Raw genomic sequence first — 12700 nt, 5'->3', positions numbered from 1 at the left:
TTTTGTGGCAGAAAAAATGTTTAGTGGGTCATTTCTGACATTAATTCCCATTCTTATTTGGCCAGTTCCTGTAGTACCTGTGAAGCAAGTCAAACTTGGGATGTCCAAGGGATACTCAGGAATCAAATTGTTCTTCTGTACATAATGGATAAAGCATCAAAAATGACACTACCATGCACCTAGTGAACCTAATCTGTCTGATGAGGGCTGTCATAATCCTTTTAGCCCTGCTCCCTGCCCTCATCCTGTTAAAAATATCTGCCATTGTGATCGTTTTACCTTTTTGTTTTTCATAACTTGGTCCAGAAAGTCCGACAGGGAATGCAAACACTTTTGCAAGTTGAAGTAGACAAAACACAGCTGGTATGATTTGTTAAGGATAATTATTTGCACTTGGGTATTGACAACATCACTAGATTTAAGTAACTGATGGCAACATCCAATGTTTTTTTTCATGTCTAACATATTTTGTTTTCCATTGTACTGTGATTTTTTTTTATGTGAATTGAGCCGCAAAAGACATCCTTAAGAAAAGAACAGCTAAGCAAATGTTAAAAAAAATTTCCATCAACATATCTCATTTTAAATGGTTACGTTTCATCAAAATAGCATTTGTAGAATGTCATTTGAACAAATGGAATTTACTGAAAGTGGTCTTAATAAAAGCAGGCTACATTTATTAAGCAGTAATAACTGCCAGAGCAGCCATTATGCAAGCAATAATACCTGACAGGGTGTGTGTTAATGTGTAATTAATACCAGCTCAGGGCTGTTATGAGGCCTGACACCACGGGTGAAGGGCATCTATCTATGCACCTGGAACAGGGTTGCCACCTTTTCAAATGGCCAAAGTGGGACATTTTTGGGACACACATCAGATTTTACATGCCGACACATACCCACGGTCAGTACAAAGAATAGAACATTACTTTTTTGCCTAAATAAAAGCTTATTCTTGTAGCAGTTTAGTTGCTTATTCTGTTTCTTGTAACATTTAGGTATTTTAGATATAGAAATAACTATTTTATGCAACTATTACATAAAATATGGGACATAATTATGTCCTACAATCTCAGGACATTTGCCATTTTTAATATTTTTTGTCAGGGCACAACTGCCCAAAGAGGGACTGTCCCTCGCAAAGTGGGACAGGTGGTAACCATAACCAGGAAGGGCATTAATTGCATATTAACACACATCCTGGAGGGCATTGTTGCACTTAGAGAATGGGCTCTCTGTAAAATTGTTGTGCTTTACTTACTTTTTCAAATACTATATTCTTTTTTTATATATATTTTTGATGTAAAATAGTTCCTCCTTCTAATGTTTCATACTTGCTGTAGTATATGTTAATGGTGTTGGAGATGCATTTTACGTCAAAAATATATAAAAACATATGTTGAGGTAAGAGATCAAGAGCATACCTCTCAACCTGTTGGAACAAGAAATCTGGGTAACGCCCTAAATAATGGGGGGGAACAAAGACCCCAAAACAGGGACAATTTTTAAATATTGCTTTTACAAACCTAGAAAGTTGACAGAATAAGAGGTTTTATTAGTAAGCATTTTCTGGATGGAATGCAGTCTGAAATTCAAATGCCTGTCATTATTTTCTGACTTCAATTCTTAATGCTTCGCTAGTGATGCCAGCAAGGACCATACCAAACATATGAGGCAAAACTTGACATTCTTCAAAAATCTCTACAGTTGAGAGGCATGTCAAAAGGTATGCAGACCTCTTAACTGTTGCTGCTGCTGTCAGGGATCGCTCTCACTCTTTACTCTCTCTCTCACACAGTCTCTTCTGCTTTCATACATGCATATTCTCTCTCAGACATACACACAACCCCTTTTTTATTTTAAGTTTTTTCTTTTTAACTTTACACTTGCTAAACAGCAAAAGTGCTGCTTACCAAATGTAAAATAGCTCAATCGATCTCATTCTTAATGCTCTCTTCTCTCATAAACACATACAGAGTCTCTTCTGCTTTCACCCACACACATACATATGCATACACGGTCTTCTGCTTTCATTCATGCATTCACTCATACACGCAGACAGAAACATAAACACAGTCATACACATATACACTTTTTTCTGTTTATTTTTTTTTTTTACACTCGCTAAACAGCAAAAGCGCTGCTTAGCAAGTGTAAACCTAACACCACCGAAGCACACAAAATATTACTAACAACCAGTTCTACAGAACCTAATTCTACCTTATTCCACTACTAGAACCTTAAGATCTAGCACCCAAAACTGCCTAGATATCATCAAACATATCAATGAGCAGGGAAATCTCTCTTCGGCTATTCTATTTCTAAAGTTTGGAACTCCTTACCTGGCCATCTAACCTCCATGTGCTCCAACAGTCAATTCAGAAAGCTTCTCAAAGCACACTATATGAATTCCTGGTTATGCTCCTGTGACTCCCCAGGACAAACACTACTGAGCTACCTATTCCTCATCTAAACCTAATCTCAATGTATCCCATGGAGCAAATACACTTCTTAGTGTGTTTTCTATACCTGCATCATCTAAATGGATGTAAGAAAAATATGTTATTTTTATTTAGTACCATACAAAACTTGTAAGATATGTATTATATGGGTACTACCTACATATGAAACTATATGCGAATGTCCCTCATTGTGTTTTGCTATATGTTATCTTATCCCAGCTATTGTGTACTACTACAGATCTATGCTCTATAACTGTATGGTTTCTACCTGTTGAACTATGTAATTTTATCTGGAGCTTTTCTCCCTAGGCCTCCACTGGAAAAGGATCTGTGTCCAGTCTGACTTTCCTGGTAAACAAATGTAAAATAAATAAATAATTTGATTGATCTCGCTTTGGCTCACATGCACGCATACACTTACACACACAGACATAAACACACACACTTTTTTAAATTTTCTTCTTCTTCTTCTTTTTTTTTTTGCATTTTACACTCACTAAACAGCTGAAATGCGGTTTGGCAAGCGTAAAATAATGGCGGCTGTTTTTTTCTGTCCGAGCTCCATGGCAGCTTGATATGCTGCCATGAAGTAGCAGACTCATTTTTCAGTGGGCATTACTTTTACATTAAAAAAACAGAGAAACTACTGGTCTTAAAACTTTGCTGACAAGCTCAGTCACTAATTCCCAAAAATAATGAAAACCAGGTAGTGTTCCAAAGCAACAAGCCTTTATTCATCACAGACAAGTCATCTTTAGTAACAAAAATCAGAAATATTTAACAGTGCTAAACACATTAGCTTTTATACACTTAGAAGTAGGTGTGTTAAATATACATATTATTTAATGTTTAACCAGCCTATTCAGGGCAAACAATATAGACAGGACCGTAAAAAGTGCATTTTAGAACAGCAAGTACTCACCCCCACACACTACTACTGATTAGGTCAAACTAAATCCTAATTAAGAAAAACACTACCTGTCTATTTGCAACCCACATTCCCAAATCAGGTATTAAGAAAAGCATAACATACGCATAAAATAGTGACTTTTAACTAAAATTGCTTTTGGCTAACTAATGCAATAAAGCCTTCATCAAATCTGTGACAAGAACAAAAATCATATACACATAGATTGCTAAGTAAAAAGAGTTAACTAGACTGATGCATATCTAACTAGGACACTATAAACACAAGTATCTATGTGTGTCTAATTATATCTAGTATATATCTAATATGTATTAATGTGAATAAAAATTAAGTTATTTATTGTAGATCAATGTGTGTGTATGTACCTTTAAGAAGCTATCTAAGGGCTTGCACAAGTGTATAAATACTGAGCACGTGCGAGCCTGACTGCCATTTTGTAGTAAGCTGCTGAGATGTAAGTATGTAAGGTCTGTCTGTTAATCAGTCCATTTATATTTTATGATGCTTTTATCCATTCTGATGCGTTTCTATGTAATAAAGCATCTAAATGAACTACCCTGCCTGCTTGTCATCTATGTTAGAGAGGGACGAGTGACATGGTGTCACAAGAGGCATATCTAAAAGGGCATGGTGTTAAAAGAAGCATGGCCAAAATGACTTGTTGCCAGAAAGAGCTCTAGGTTCTTCAATTTGAGTTTGAGAGGCTTCCAGTTGGTATTGCAGGAATATACAGCAGTGAATCATCCCTACTGCATGTTTTATTCACAGAACAGGTCAGAAACAAATTTCAGATGTTAAAACTTGCTCAAATAATTTCTTATTCACAAAATATGAAATGAGGCATACTGACCACTTTGAACGATATTCGAATAAACCAATATGTCTGATATTGATAAAAATATTCAAATTACTATGGAAAACATTTGAAATAAAGCCAGAATTGAATAAAATGAATAAAATAAGAGGAAACTACCATATTTTCATTAAGTACGTATTTTTCTTATTAAAGATATTCGAGTTATCAGAAGTGTATAAGGTATTCGCATGTTTGTGCAGTATTACAGTAAAGTCATTTTGCAAAATACAGCCATTTCAGAGAATATTTCACAAAGTACAGTATTTTGAAGAGTTTATTGTGCATTTGAATGTTATTACAAGTGCTAGCTTTGTGCTTGTTCGTACATAATTACAAAGGCCATATTTTCAGTGTGTTTGTGCATACTTTGTGGGCATGGCAGATGGATTTTGAAAACCCAGTGCACTTGTGTTTGATAGTAATATTGCACAGAACTGGAGACCTTTAGAGCAAGAGTACAACATTTTCTGATAAAGATGGACCGTACAAAGGCATTTATTCTACTTAATTTAGCTGGGTCAGAAGCCACTGAAAGGGAACATTCACTTGTGTATGCACTTGCTGTCTTTGCAGAAAAGGGGAAAAACTGTCATATTGTTGTACCGGTTGAGTCAAGGGAGGACTCTGAGTGCTTAAAACGTAAATTTAGAGAAATGTGTAACCTCCTGGCAAATGTTACAATGGATAGGCACTTATTTTATAGAAGGGATCAAAAGCCTGGTGAAACTTTTGCAGCATATACAATTGACTTGAGAAATAAGGCTAAAATGTGCTTTAAGGGATGAGTTGATAAAAGACAGACTTGTGTGTGGTATTAAGGATGATGCTGTGAGAAAGATTTTGCTTTGTGACAATGATTTAACTATGTAATAGGCCATTGAGATTTGTCAGATATACAAGCTCACAGAAGAGCACACAAATATGCTTACAAATGAGAGATGCTTGCTTCCAGTAACTTCAAGAGCTCATGTTGATAGTATGCAGCATGTAGTTAAAAGAAACGGGCCCAAGCACTTGGCAGCAACTGTAGCCCCCTGCAGCAACCACTGGTAAACCCCAGAGCTTTCCAGCAGATTCCTGTTTGCATAGTCTTAGTGAGGGATAAGAGTTAAGTCAGCAAACTCAAAGCATGGGCCCCCACCCACTTTCATTGCCAACTGTTGAAATTGTGGTGGAAATCATGAATCTAAAAGGGAAGTGTGTAGCTTTTGGCAGTAATTCCACAAATGCAATAAATGGAATAATTTCAAGAGGTTTTGTAAATCAAAAGGTCCACATTCTTTTATAAAAAGGAAACATTTTAAGAAACAAGTTGATCAATTAGAAAGCTGTGACCCTACTCTTTATGTTGATGGTGTGTCATTGCTTTATGAAACAGTCAATGCAGTAGATATAAGGGCAAATAATGAAATATTTTGTCTGTTCTGATAAATGGAAATCCCATAGTGCTCAAAGTTGACACAGGTTCCAAGTGCAATGTTATGTCAGCAGAAACATTTGCTAGTGTGTGTCATGGTGAAAGGCTTGATTTGGCCAAGTGTGTGAAGCGTGTTGCTTATGGTGATGAAAAAATTCAGACTGAAGGCTCAGCAGTGCTTTCATGTTACTCTGCTGGGAGAGATTGTGACTTATTTTATGTGATCAAGAGGTACATCCAGTCATTATTAGGGCTCAGAGACAGTTTAAAAATGGGACTGCTTTCATTTAACAGAAAGTCCATAATGTTAAAAACATCTCACCCACACCCCCTGCAAAGGTAACCACTTTGAAAAACTTCTCCAAAGCTGACTTTGGGCTCCTAAAATCAGTGGTGGCTAACTTCAAGGCACCCGTGCCAATGGAAAATAGCTGCATGACTGCTGAATCCTACACCAATGAACTGTACAAACATGTACATAAATGCATGGAACTAGCCATATGCAACAGAACCAAGATGCTCTCTTCCAGATAAAAGGAAGCCAATCTGGAGGTCCCCAGCCATTAATAAACTCTACAACAGAAGGAAGAAACTTTTGCATAAAAAGGTGAAGTCCCAAGACTGGAAAAACTCCCTTATTAGCCTCAACAAAAAGTTAAGATCCCTCATCAAATCCTCTAAAGCCAGCTATGAAGGCAGAATTGTGGCAGACACTAAAACAATCACAAAGCCTTCTATAGTTATATCAAGAACCTCAACGGCAATACCCAGATTTGCTCTGGGTTACTGCACAATGGTACCTCCTATACTGAGCCAACATACTGGCCGAAAGAGTCAATGCCAACTTTACCCCTCTCTCCCCCCAAAGGAGCAATCGGAATACTGGAAGAATGCCAGGCACCCAGCATTACTGCAGCACAGGTTAAAGCAGCATTGTCCAAGGCCAAGAATACAGCTTTCATGGGACCCGATAATATCCCTGGCTGTGTTCTACATTAAATATATAGCGAACTGGCACCACATCTGTGTGCCCTGTTCAGTCAAAGCCTCACCTCAGGCTTTGTCCCTACCAAATGGCGCACTGCTACAGTCATCACTCTCCATAAAGGGGGAGCGCCTACAGACCCTGGGAATTATTGCCCCATGAGCTTAATGAGTCTGATATGTAAAGCTATGGAGCGCATCATCATGGAGCTGATTAACAAAGATATAGGAAATCTGCAAACTGTAGACCCCATGCAATTTGGCTTTGTGAAAGGGAGATCATGCCTGCTCAACCTGGTTGACTTCTTTGAGTCAGTCACCACAGCTGAGGATGAAGGTAAGGCAGTGCATACAGCCTACCTCGATCTGGCCAAGGCTTTGATACCATTCCTCACTCAGGAATTATTGATAAACTCACCAAACTAGGCATCAACCCCAATATCACTAGGTGGGTTACAAATTGGCTCACAGATATAACACACAGTGTGAAAGTAGTATACTCCAAGTCAGACTGTCGACCAGTCATGAGCGGAGTCTCACAAGGATCGGTCCTGGGTCCTCTCCTGTTCGGCATCTACTTCTCAGAAGTCCAGGCCAACACAAAGGGAGTCTGGCTGACCAAGTTCGCTGATGACTGCAAGCTGGGAGCCATTATTAACTCCCCAAGTGATGCAGACATCCTACAGAAAGACCTTACTGAGACTAATGACTGGTGTTGAATCCATGGCCTTAAGCTTATTGGCAAAAAATGTCATCATCCCCTTTGGTAAAAACCCAGTTCCCACTAATTACCACATCGATGGGAGCCCACCTAACACTGAAGGCGTTATAAGAGATCTGGGGATGCAGGTTGACAGCAACCTCTCCTTCGACAACCACATTGCCACTGTAGTCAGAAAGTCCTTCTATGTGGCACATCTCATTACCAAGGGTTTTGGTTTGCATCCAGGAAGAAAGAGGTCATCGTCTCTCTACTCTTCCCTCAGACTAATCAGTGAGTATGATGCCCCATTTGGCATGTACCTCACTAGACACCTGCAATAGCTGGAGAGACCACAAAAGTACCTCACAAAGAGGATCCTAGGCCTTAAACGCTTGTCCTATATGGACAGACTCAGAAAACTCCAACTATTCTCTGTCTCATACAGGCAGTCTCTACTTGACTTACAAAGCCATGTCTGACCCAGCTCTGTTAGAAATGCTAGATCTAAAGAAATCCCACTCCCTCTGCACTACAGAATCCAGAGACCTCAACTTCATTACCACAATCAACAGAACAAGCTGGAGGGACAGGTTCATAACCCAGAGACTGCCCATGCTATGGAACAGACTTCCCATACATGTCAAGTGTATTGCCTCAGTGGCCCTTTTCAAGAGAAATCTTGATGAGTGGATGGGAAATAGAAAATTCACCCCAGGGACCACTCCAGTGGCTCTACTCAACAGAGGCACTGGGAACTAAAGTCGGGTGGCACGATGCCAGGGTAATCCTATGGGCTAGGCTTGTAAAGGCTCCAGGGCCATTAGCCTAGTACACCGCTATGAACCTATGAACCTAAAGGCTGTGGAGAACTTAAAATATAGGACTCAAGGGAAATTGACAAAAGGAACAGAGAAATGAAGGAAGACACTAAATAACCTGCTTATTTATCAATACATGAAGATAATGACAGAATGGATGGAATGGGTATAACATTTCTTATCATTCATCATTTTTATGGCTCAGTTGTTGTTGTTGTTTGTCTTTCGGGTTTTCCCGGTAAGGGGTCGCCATAGCGGAACTCCTGTCCGCCAATGATTGGCAGTAGATTTTTACGAAATGCCGAGGTGCCAGCTCGATGCCCAACCTTCAACGAAGGCATGCCCATTTATGCACGCATGTCTTTCGAACGCTACCCAACCGCGGGGAGGACATGAAGAGTCCACACAGAAGGCACTCCCAAGCCAAGCCAAGAATCGAATGGGAGAACCTCTTGCTGTGAGGTAACAATGCTACCGCCGTACCACCATGGCATTTTTATGGATCAGTAATGCAGGTATATTATCTCTGCATCAGGTAGCTGGTGGTAGTAGAATAAGCAATTCTGTACTAACACACATCATGCTGCAGTAATTTATGTAAGAATCATGCGAAGCAGTGACAATACCAGCTTACTTGCAACAGATGATTTATGTTAAAAACTTTTCAGCTGAATGTTAACACGTGTCTCTTGTTTATTTATTTTAAACTGGGTGATAACACTGCAGCCTCAAAAACTCTTAAAAAGCTATTTCTGTTGGACACTTTGATGCATACTAGTAGTAACATGGAGCTTGTACCTAACTGGGAGGCATTGGTTGAGGGTAAATAAAACTACTGTGCAAGGGAACAGAGAGTCTCTCTCTCTCTCTACACTGTGAGAGAAGTTTGCTTTCTGCACTGAGACAGTGATGTTATCTGGAGATACAGACTAATCTGCTGTTGTCCATTTCACTAAGCATCACGAATGGGTCTTCAGATCCGAATCGGACAGTTCTTCCAGCTACATATGATCTGAGTCTTAAACTCCTCCCACTCCCATAACACCTCACTCCTTTTCAAACCCTCAGATCTCATTTGCCACCTTCTAGCACATACACGATTTCCGAGCCTTTTCAGATAAGTGGTATTTTTGTCTTGTCTATAAATTTCCTTCTCCTACTAGTTTTTCTAGCCATTTGTTTGGGAGCTCAGTTAAAGAAATAATACCTGCAGTGAACAGGAAGGCAAGACCCTGTCTGCTGTAGTGATCACGTTTTCTTTACCTCAATGACCCTTCTCCAGGAACTATCAGAGTGGGAAGAAAATGTGGTTCCATAAATACCAAGGGCCCTTTCCTGATTCGCAGGATGAATCCTCTTCAAAAGGCAGAGGAAGAGGGTCCAATCACAGACACCATCCCAGATTAAGAGGGGGTCCACAAAATCAGGGCTTCAGGGAACGTTTCCCTGATAGGCCCTAACAGCACTCCTGAAGCACTGCCTGACTGTCTTACTCTGGAGGCAGTCAGGGACAATCTTTCTTTACATCCAGAGGCCTAGACAAACATAACAATTGATGCCTGGGTGTTAAATATAATTTCCAGAGGTTACTATATTCCCTTTTCCCTTCCTCCTCCCAGTTCCAACAGGTGTCTCCCCAATTTACCACCCACTTAGAGAGAGAGTGCCCTTCTAGAAGTTCAAAAACTTCTAAACAAAAGAGTTGTCCAGAAGGTCCCCACCGAACAACAAGGGTGCGGGACTTCCTCATGCTTATTTTTGGTGCCAAAGAAGACAAGGGACCTTCGCCCCATTTTGGATATGAGCAGTCTGAATCTGTTTGTAAGCAAGGTGAAGTTCTACATGGTTATGGTGCAGTCTATTCTGCTGCTGCTGTGCAAGGATGACTGGATGTGCTCTATTATATCAAAATAGTCAGACGATCCAGGCGATATCTGTGCATCTGGCTGGGAGAAAATCATTATCAGTTCAAAGCACTGCCCTTTGGCCTCACCACTTCCCCTGAGTGTTCACTAAATGCATGGCAGTGGTTGCATCTCATCTTTGTCTGCAAGGATTCCAGGTGTTTCCATAACTGGACAATTGGCTTCTGATGGCACCCACAAGGCATGAACTACTAAAAGCTGTCTAGTTCATGTTATGTCTATTTCACCACCTTGGGATCACAGTAAATATGACAAAATCCCAGCTGACTCTGGTACAGGAGATAGTTCATAGGGATGCAGCTAAACACAGTAACGGAAACAGCAACCTTTCCCTCTAAAAGAATCTTATCCCTGAGACAGCAGGTTCCACTCTTATTGGACACTCCCAATCCACCAGCTTGACTGGTCCTCACGGCCCTGGGATCCATGTCAGCTGCCATCCTTTTGGTACCCCTGGCCAGGTTCTTCATGTGAATTAATCAGTGGACCCTAGCCATACAGTGGTTTATCCGGTGTCATCCTCTGTCAGCTTCAGTCAGGCTCACTTCAGTTTGCAGGTACCATCCTCTGGTGGGTAGACATTAATGGATGATCTCCATCTAGGAAGGCCTTTCATTCTTCCCACTACATCGGCCATGGTGGCCACAGTTGCCTCCCTTTTGGGGTGCATTTCCAGGGAAGGATGGTTCAAGGGATGTAGTACACTATACAGACCAAGTTGCACATAAATTATGTTCTTTGTGTTTCACTGTTGCAGTCATCACACTTGGGTTATCTGCCTGCAGGTAGCCCTCAGTCGGTCTGAATACCAGAGTCTTGGGATTTCTGCGTCGGATGCTGTCACTTCTTCCATGACATCAGGGGTATAAAACATACAGCTGATGCCATTACATCAGCTTTTCTTGCTGAGCAGAGTCCAAAGCAGCAGCAGTTCGCAAGTGCGGCCGCCTCCTGAAATTTTCGTTTTTCGAGTTTCAGTCCTAAAGTCTTCTAAAAGACAAGTACACCATTGGGGATCCTTTTTTCTTGCTCGAACTGATGTCAGAAAAAATTAATAATTGTCTTGCCTGTGGAAAGCAAATACCTCACAGAGATGTTCATTCTTACTGCGTCACCTGTTTAGGCCCAGACCACGACGTTCCTCGCTGTCATTTTGTGCCTTGTTCAATGTCCGAACTATTCATCACTGGGCTATTTTTGTAGCTAAATTCTTTCACTGTCATTCTCCGTATACTGAATACACTCGAACATCTACATTTATGTTAAGTGTACACGACTGTACTTTCTGGAGATGAGGGCAGTCCTCCTCATGTTGCAAGCCTTTCAGGACTGCCTTCCTCTGTGAACTATTGTAATTATGATGGACAGCATATCGGTGGTTTGATACATCAACAAGCAGGGGGGAACCCATTTGTACTTATTGTGCAGGGAGGCCATGAGGGTTTGGGAATGGGCAATTTCTTCAAATTGCTTTCTCATTCCAATGCACATCCTGGGGGAATCCAATGTTCTTGCAGACAGACTCAGCAGATCTATTTTGAGTCCATGTGAGTGGTCCCTGAACCAGTCAGTAGTGGAGCAGATATTCAGCCATTTGGACCAGCCTTGCTGCAGCCTCTTTGCATCTCCCCTAAACACCAAGTGCAGCAGGTACTTCACTCTGATTCCTCCTTTGGGGGAGTCATATAGGGATGTTGTGGCCTACGATTGTTCCTCAGGTCTCCTCTATGCTTATCTATCTATTCCCCTGGTACCCAAAGTTCTTCAGAAAGCCCACAGGTTGTAGTCCAGTGTAATCCTCATTGCCCCTATTGAGGTCACCAGGTATGATTTCCCTTCCTGCTGTCTCATTGTAAGTATTCTCCATCGGTACTGGATCACAAACAGGATCTGATATCTCACCCGTTGGAATGCCAAATCCCCTATCTTCGATCCCTCAAACTAACCGCTTGGTTTCTCCACTTCCAGTGATCTTACAAGAGTCCAGGAGTCCAGGCTAGCTTCTCCAGTCCACAAAATCATTCTTGCTTCTCAGAAGTCCTCCAGCAAGAAAGTATATTGCAGCAAATAGAAGAGATTTTCTATTTGGGCCTCACAGAGAAATATTGACTCTTTTTCTGCTTCTGTCTCTGACATTTTGATGTTTCTTGCTTCACTATTTCAGCTTGGAGCTAGTTTTTCAACCAACAAGTTGCAACTTGCTGCTATCTTGAACTTCCATGCAGGGAAGAATGCTGGCTTTCTATCCTCTCTTTCTATGTGTAAGTTATGTCGGGCCTTTATGATGGGTATTTTTCGTCTTAGGCCCCCGATTAAGGATCCTTCTCCCACTTGGGATCTCACGTTAGTACTTCAAGGGCTAACCCAGGAACCTTTTGAACCTGCTAGCTCATATGACTTTAAATTTTTGTCATTGAAGACTGCCTTTCTGGTGGCTGTGTCAGAACTGCAAGCCCTGTCTTCTCGACCTCCATATATCTCATTTTTCAGAGAAAGAGTCTCACTTAGAATGAATCCCTCTTTCATCTTAAAAGTAGCTTCTGAGTTAAATATTAATCAGACTACCCATCTACCCATATTCTTTCCTAATCATTCCAGTATATGTTA

At 40.8% G+C, this 12700-nt stretch overlaps 1 protein-coding gene across 1 annotated transcript in view; it reads right to left on the bottom strand.

Annotated features, from left to right (window-relative positions):
- TMEM268 (transmembrane protein 268) overlaps positions 1–12700 on the bottom strand; it is a 242874-nt gene that overhangs the window by 108205 nt on the left and 121969 nt on the right. The window contains exon 7 of the mRNA XM_044058167.1: positions 280–360. Within this exon, the coding sequence (XP_043914102.1) occupies positions 280–360 (81 nt within the window). The remainder of the gene's footprint in view (positions 1–279; positions 361–12700) is intronic.

Source organism: Protopterus annectens, chromosome 16.part0, assembly GCF_019279795.1.
Source record: "Protopterus annectens isolate FY-2018-M chromosome 16.part0, PAN1.0, whole genome shotgun sequence".
Taxonomy (NCBI): Eukaryota; Metazoa; Chordata; order Ceratodontiformes; family Protopteridae; genus Protopterus; species Protopterus annectens.
The sequence above is the reverse complement of the archived record's forward strand: the minus strand, read 5'-3'. Positions and strand labels throughout refer to the sequence as shown.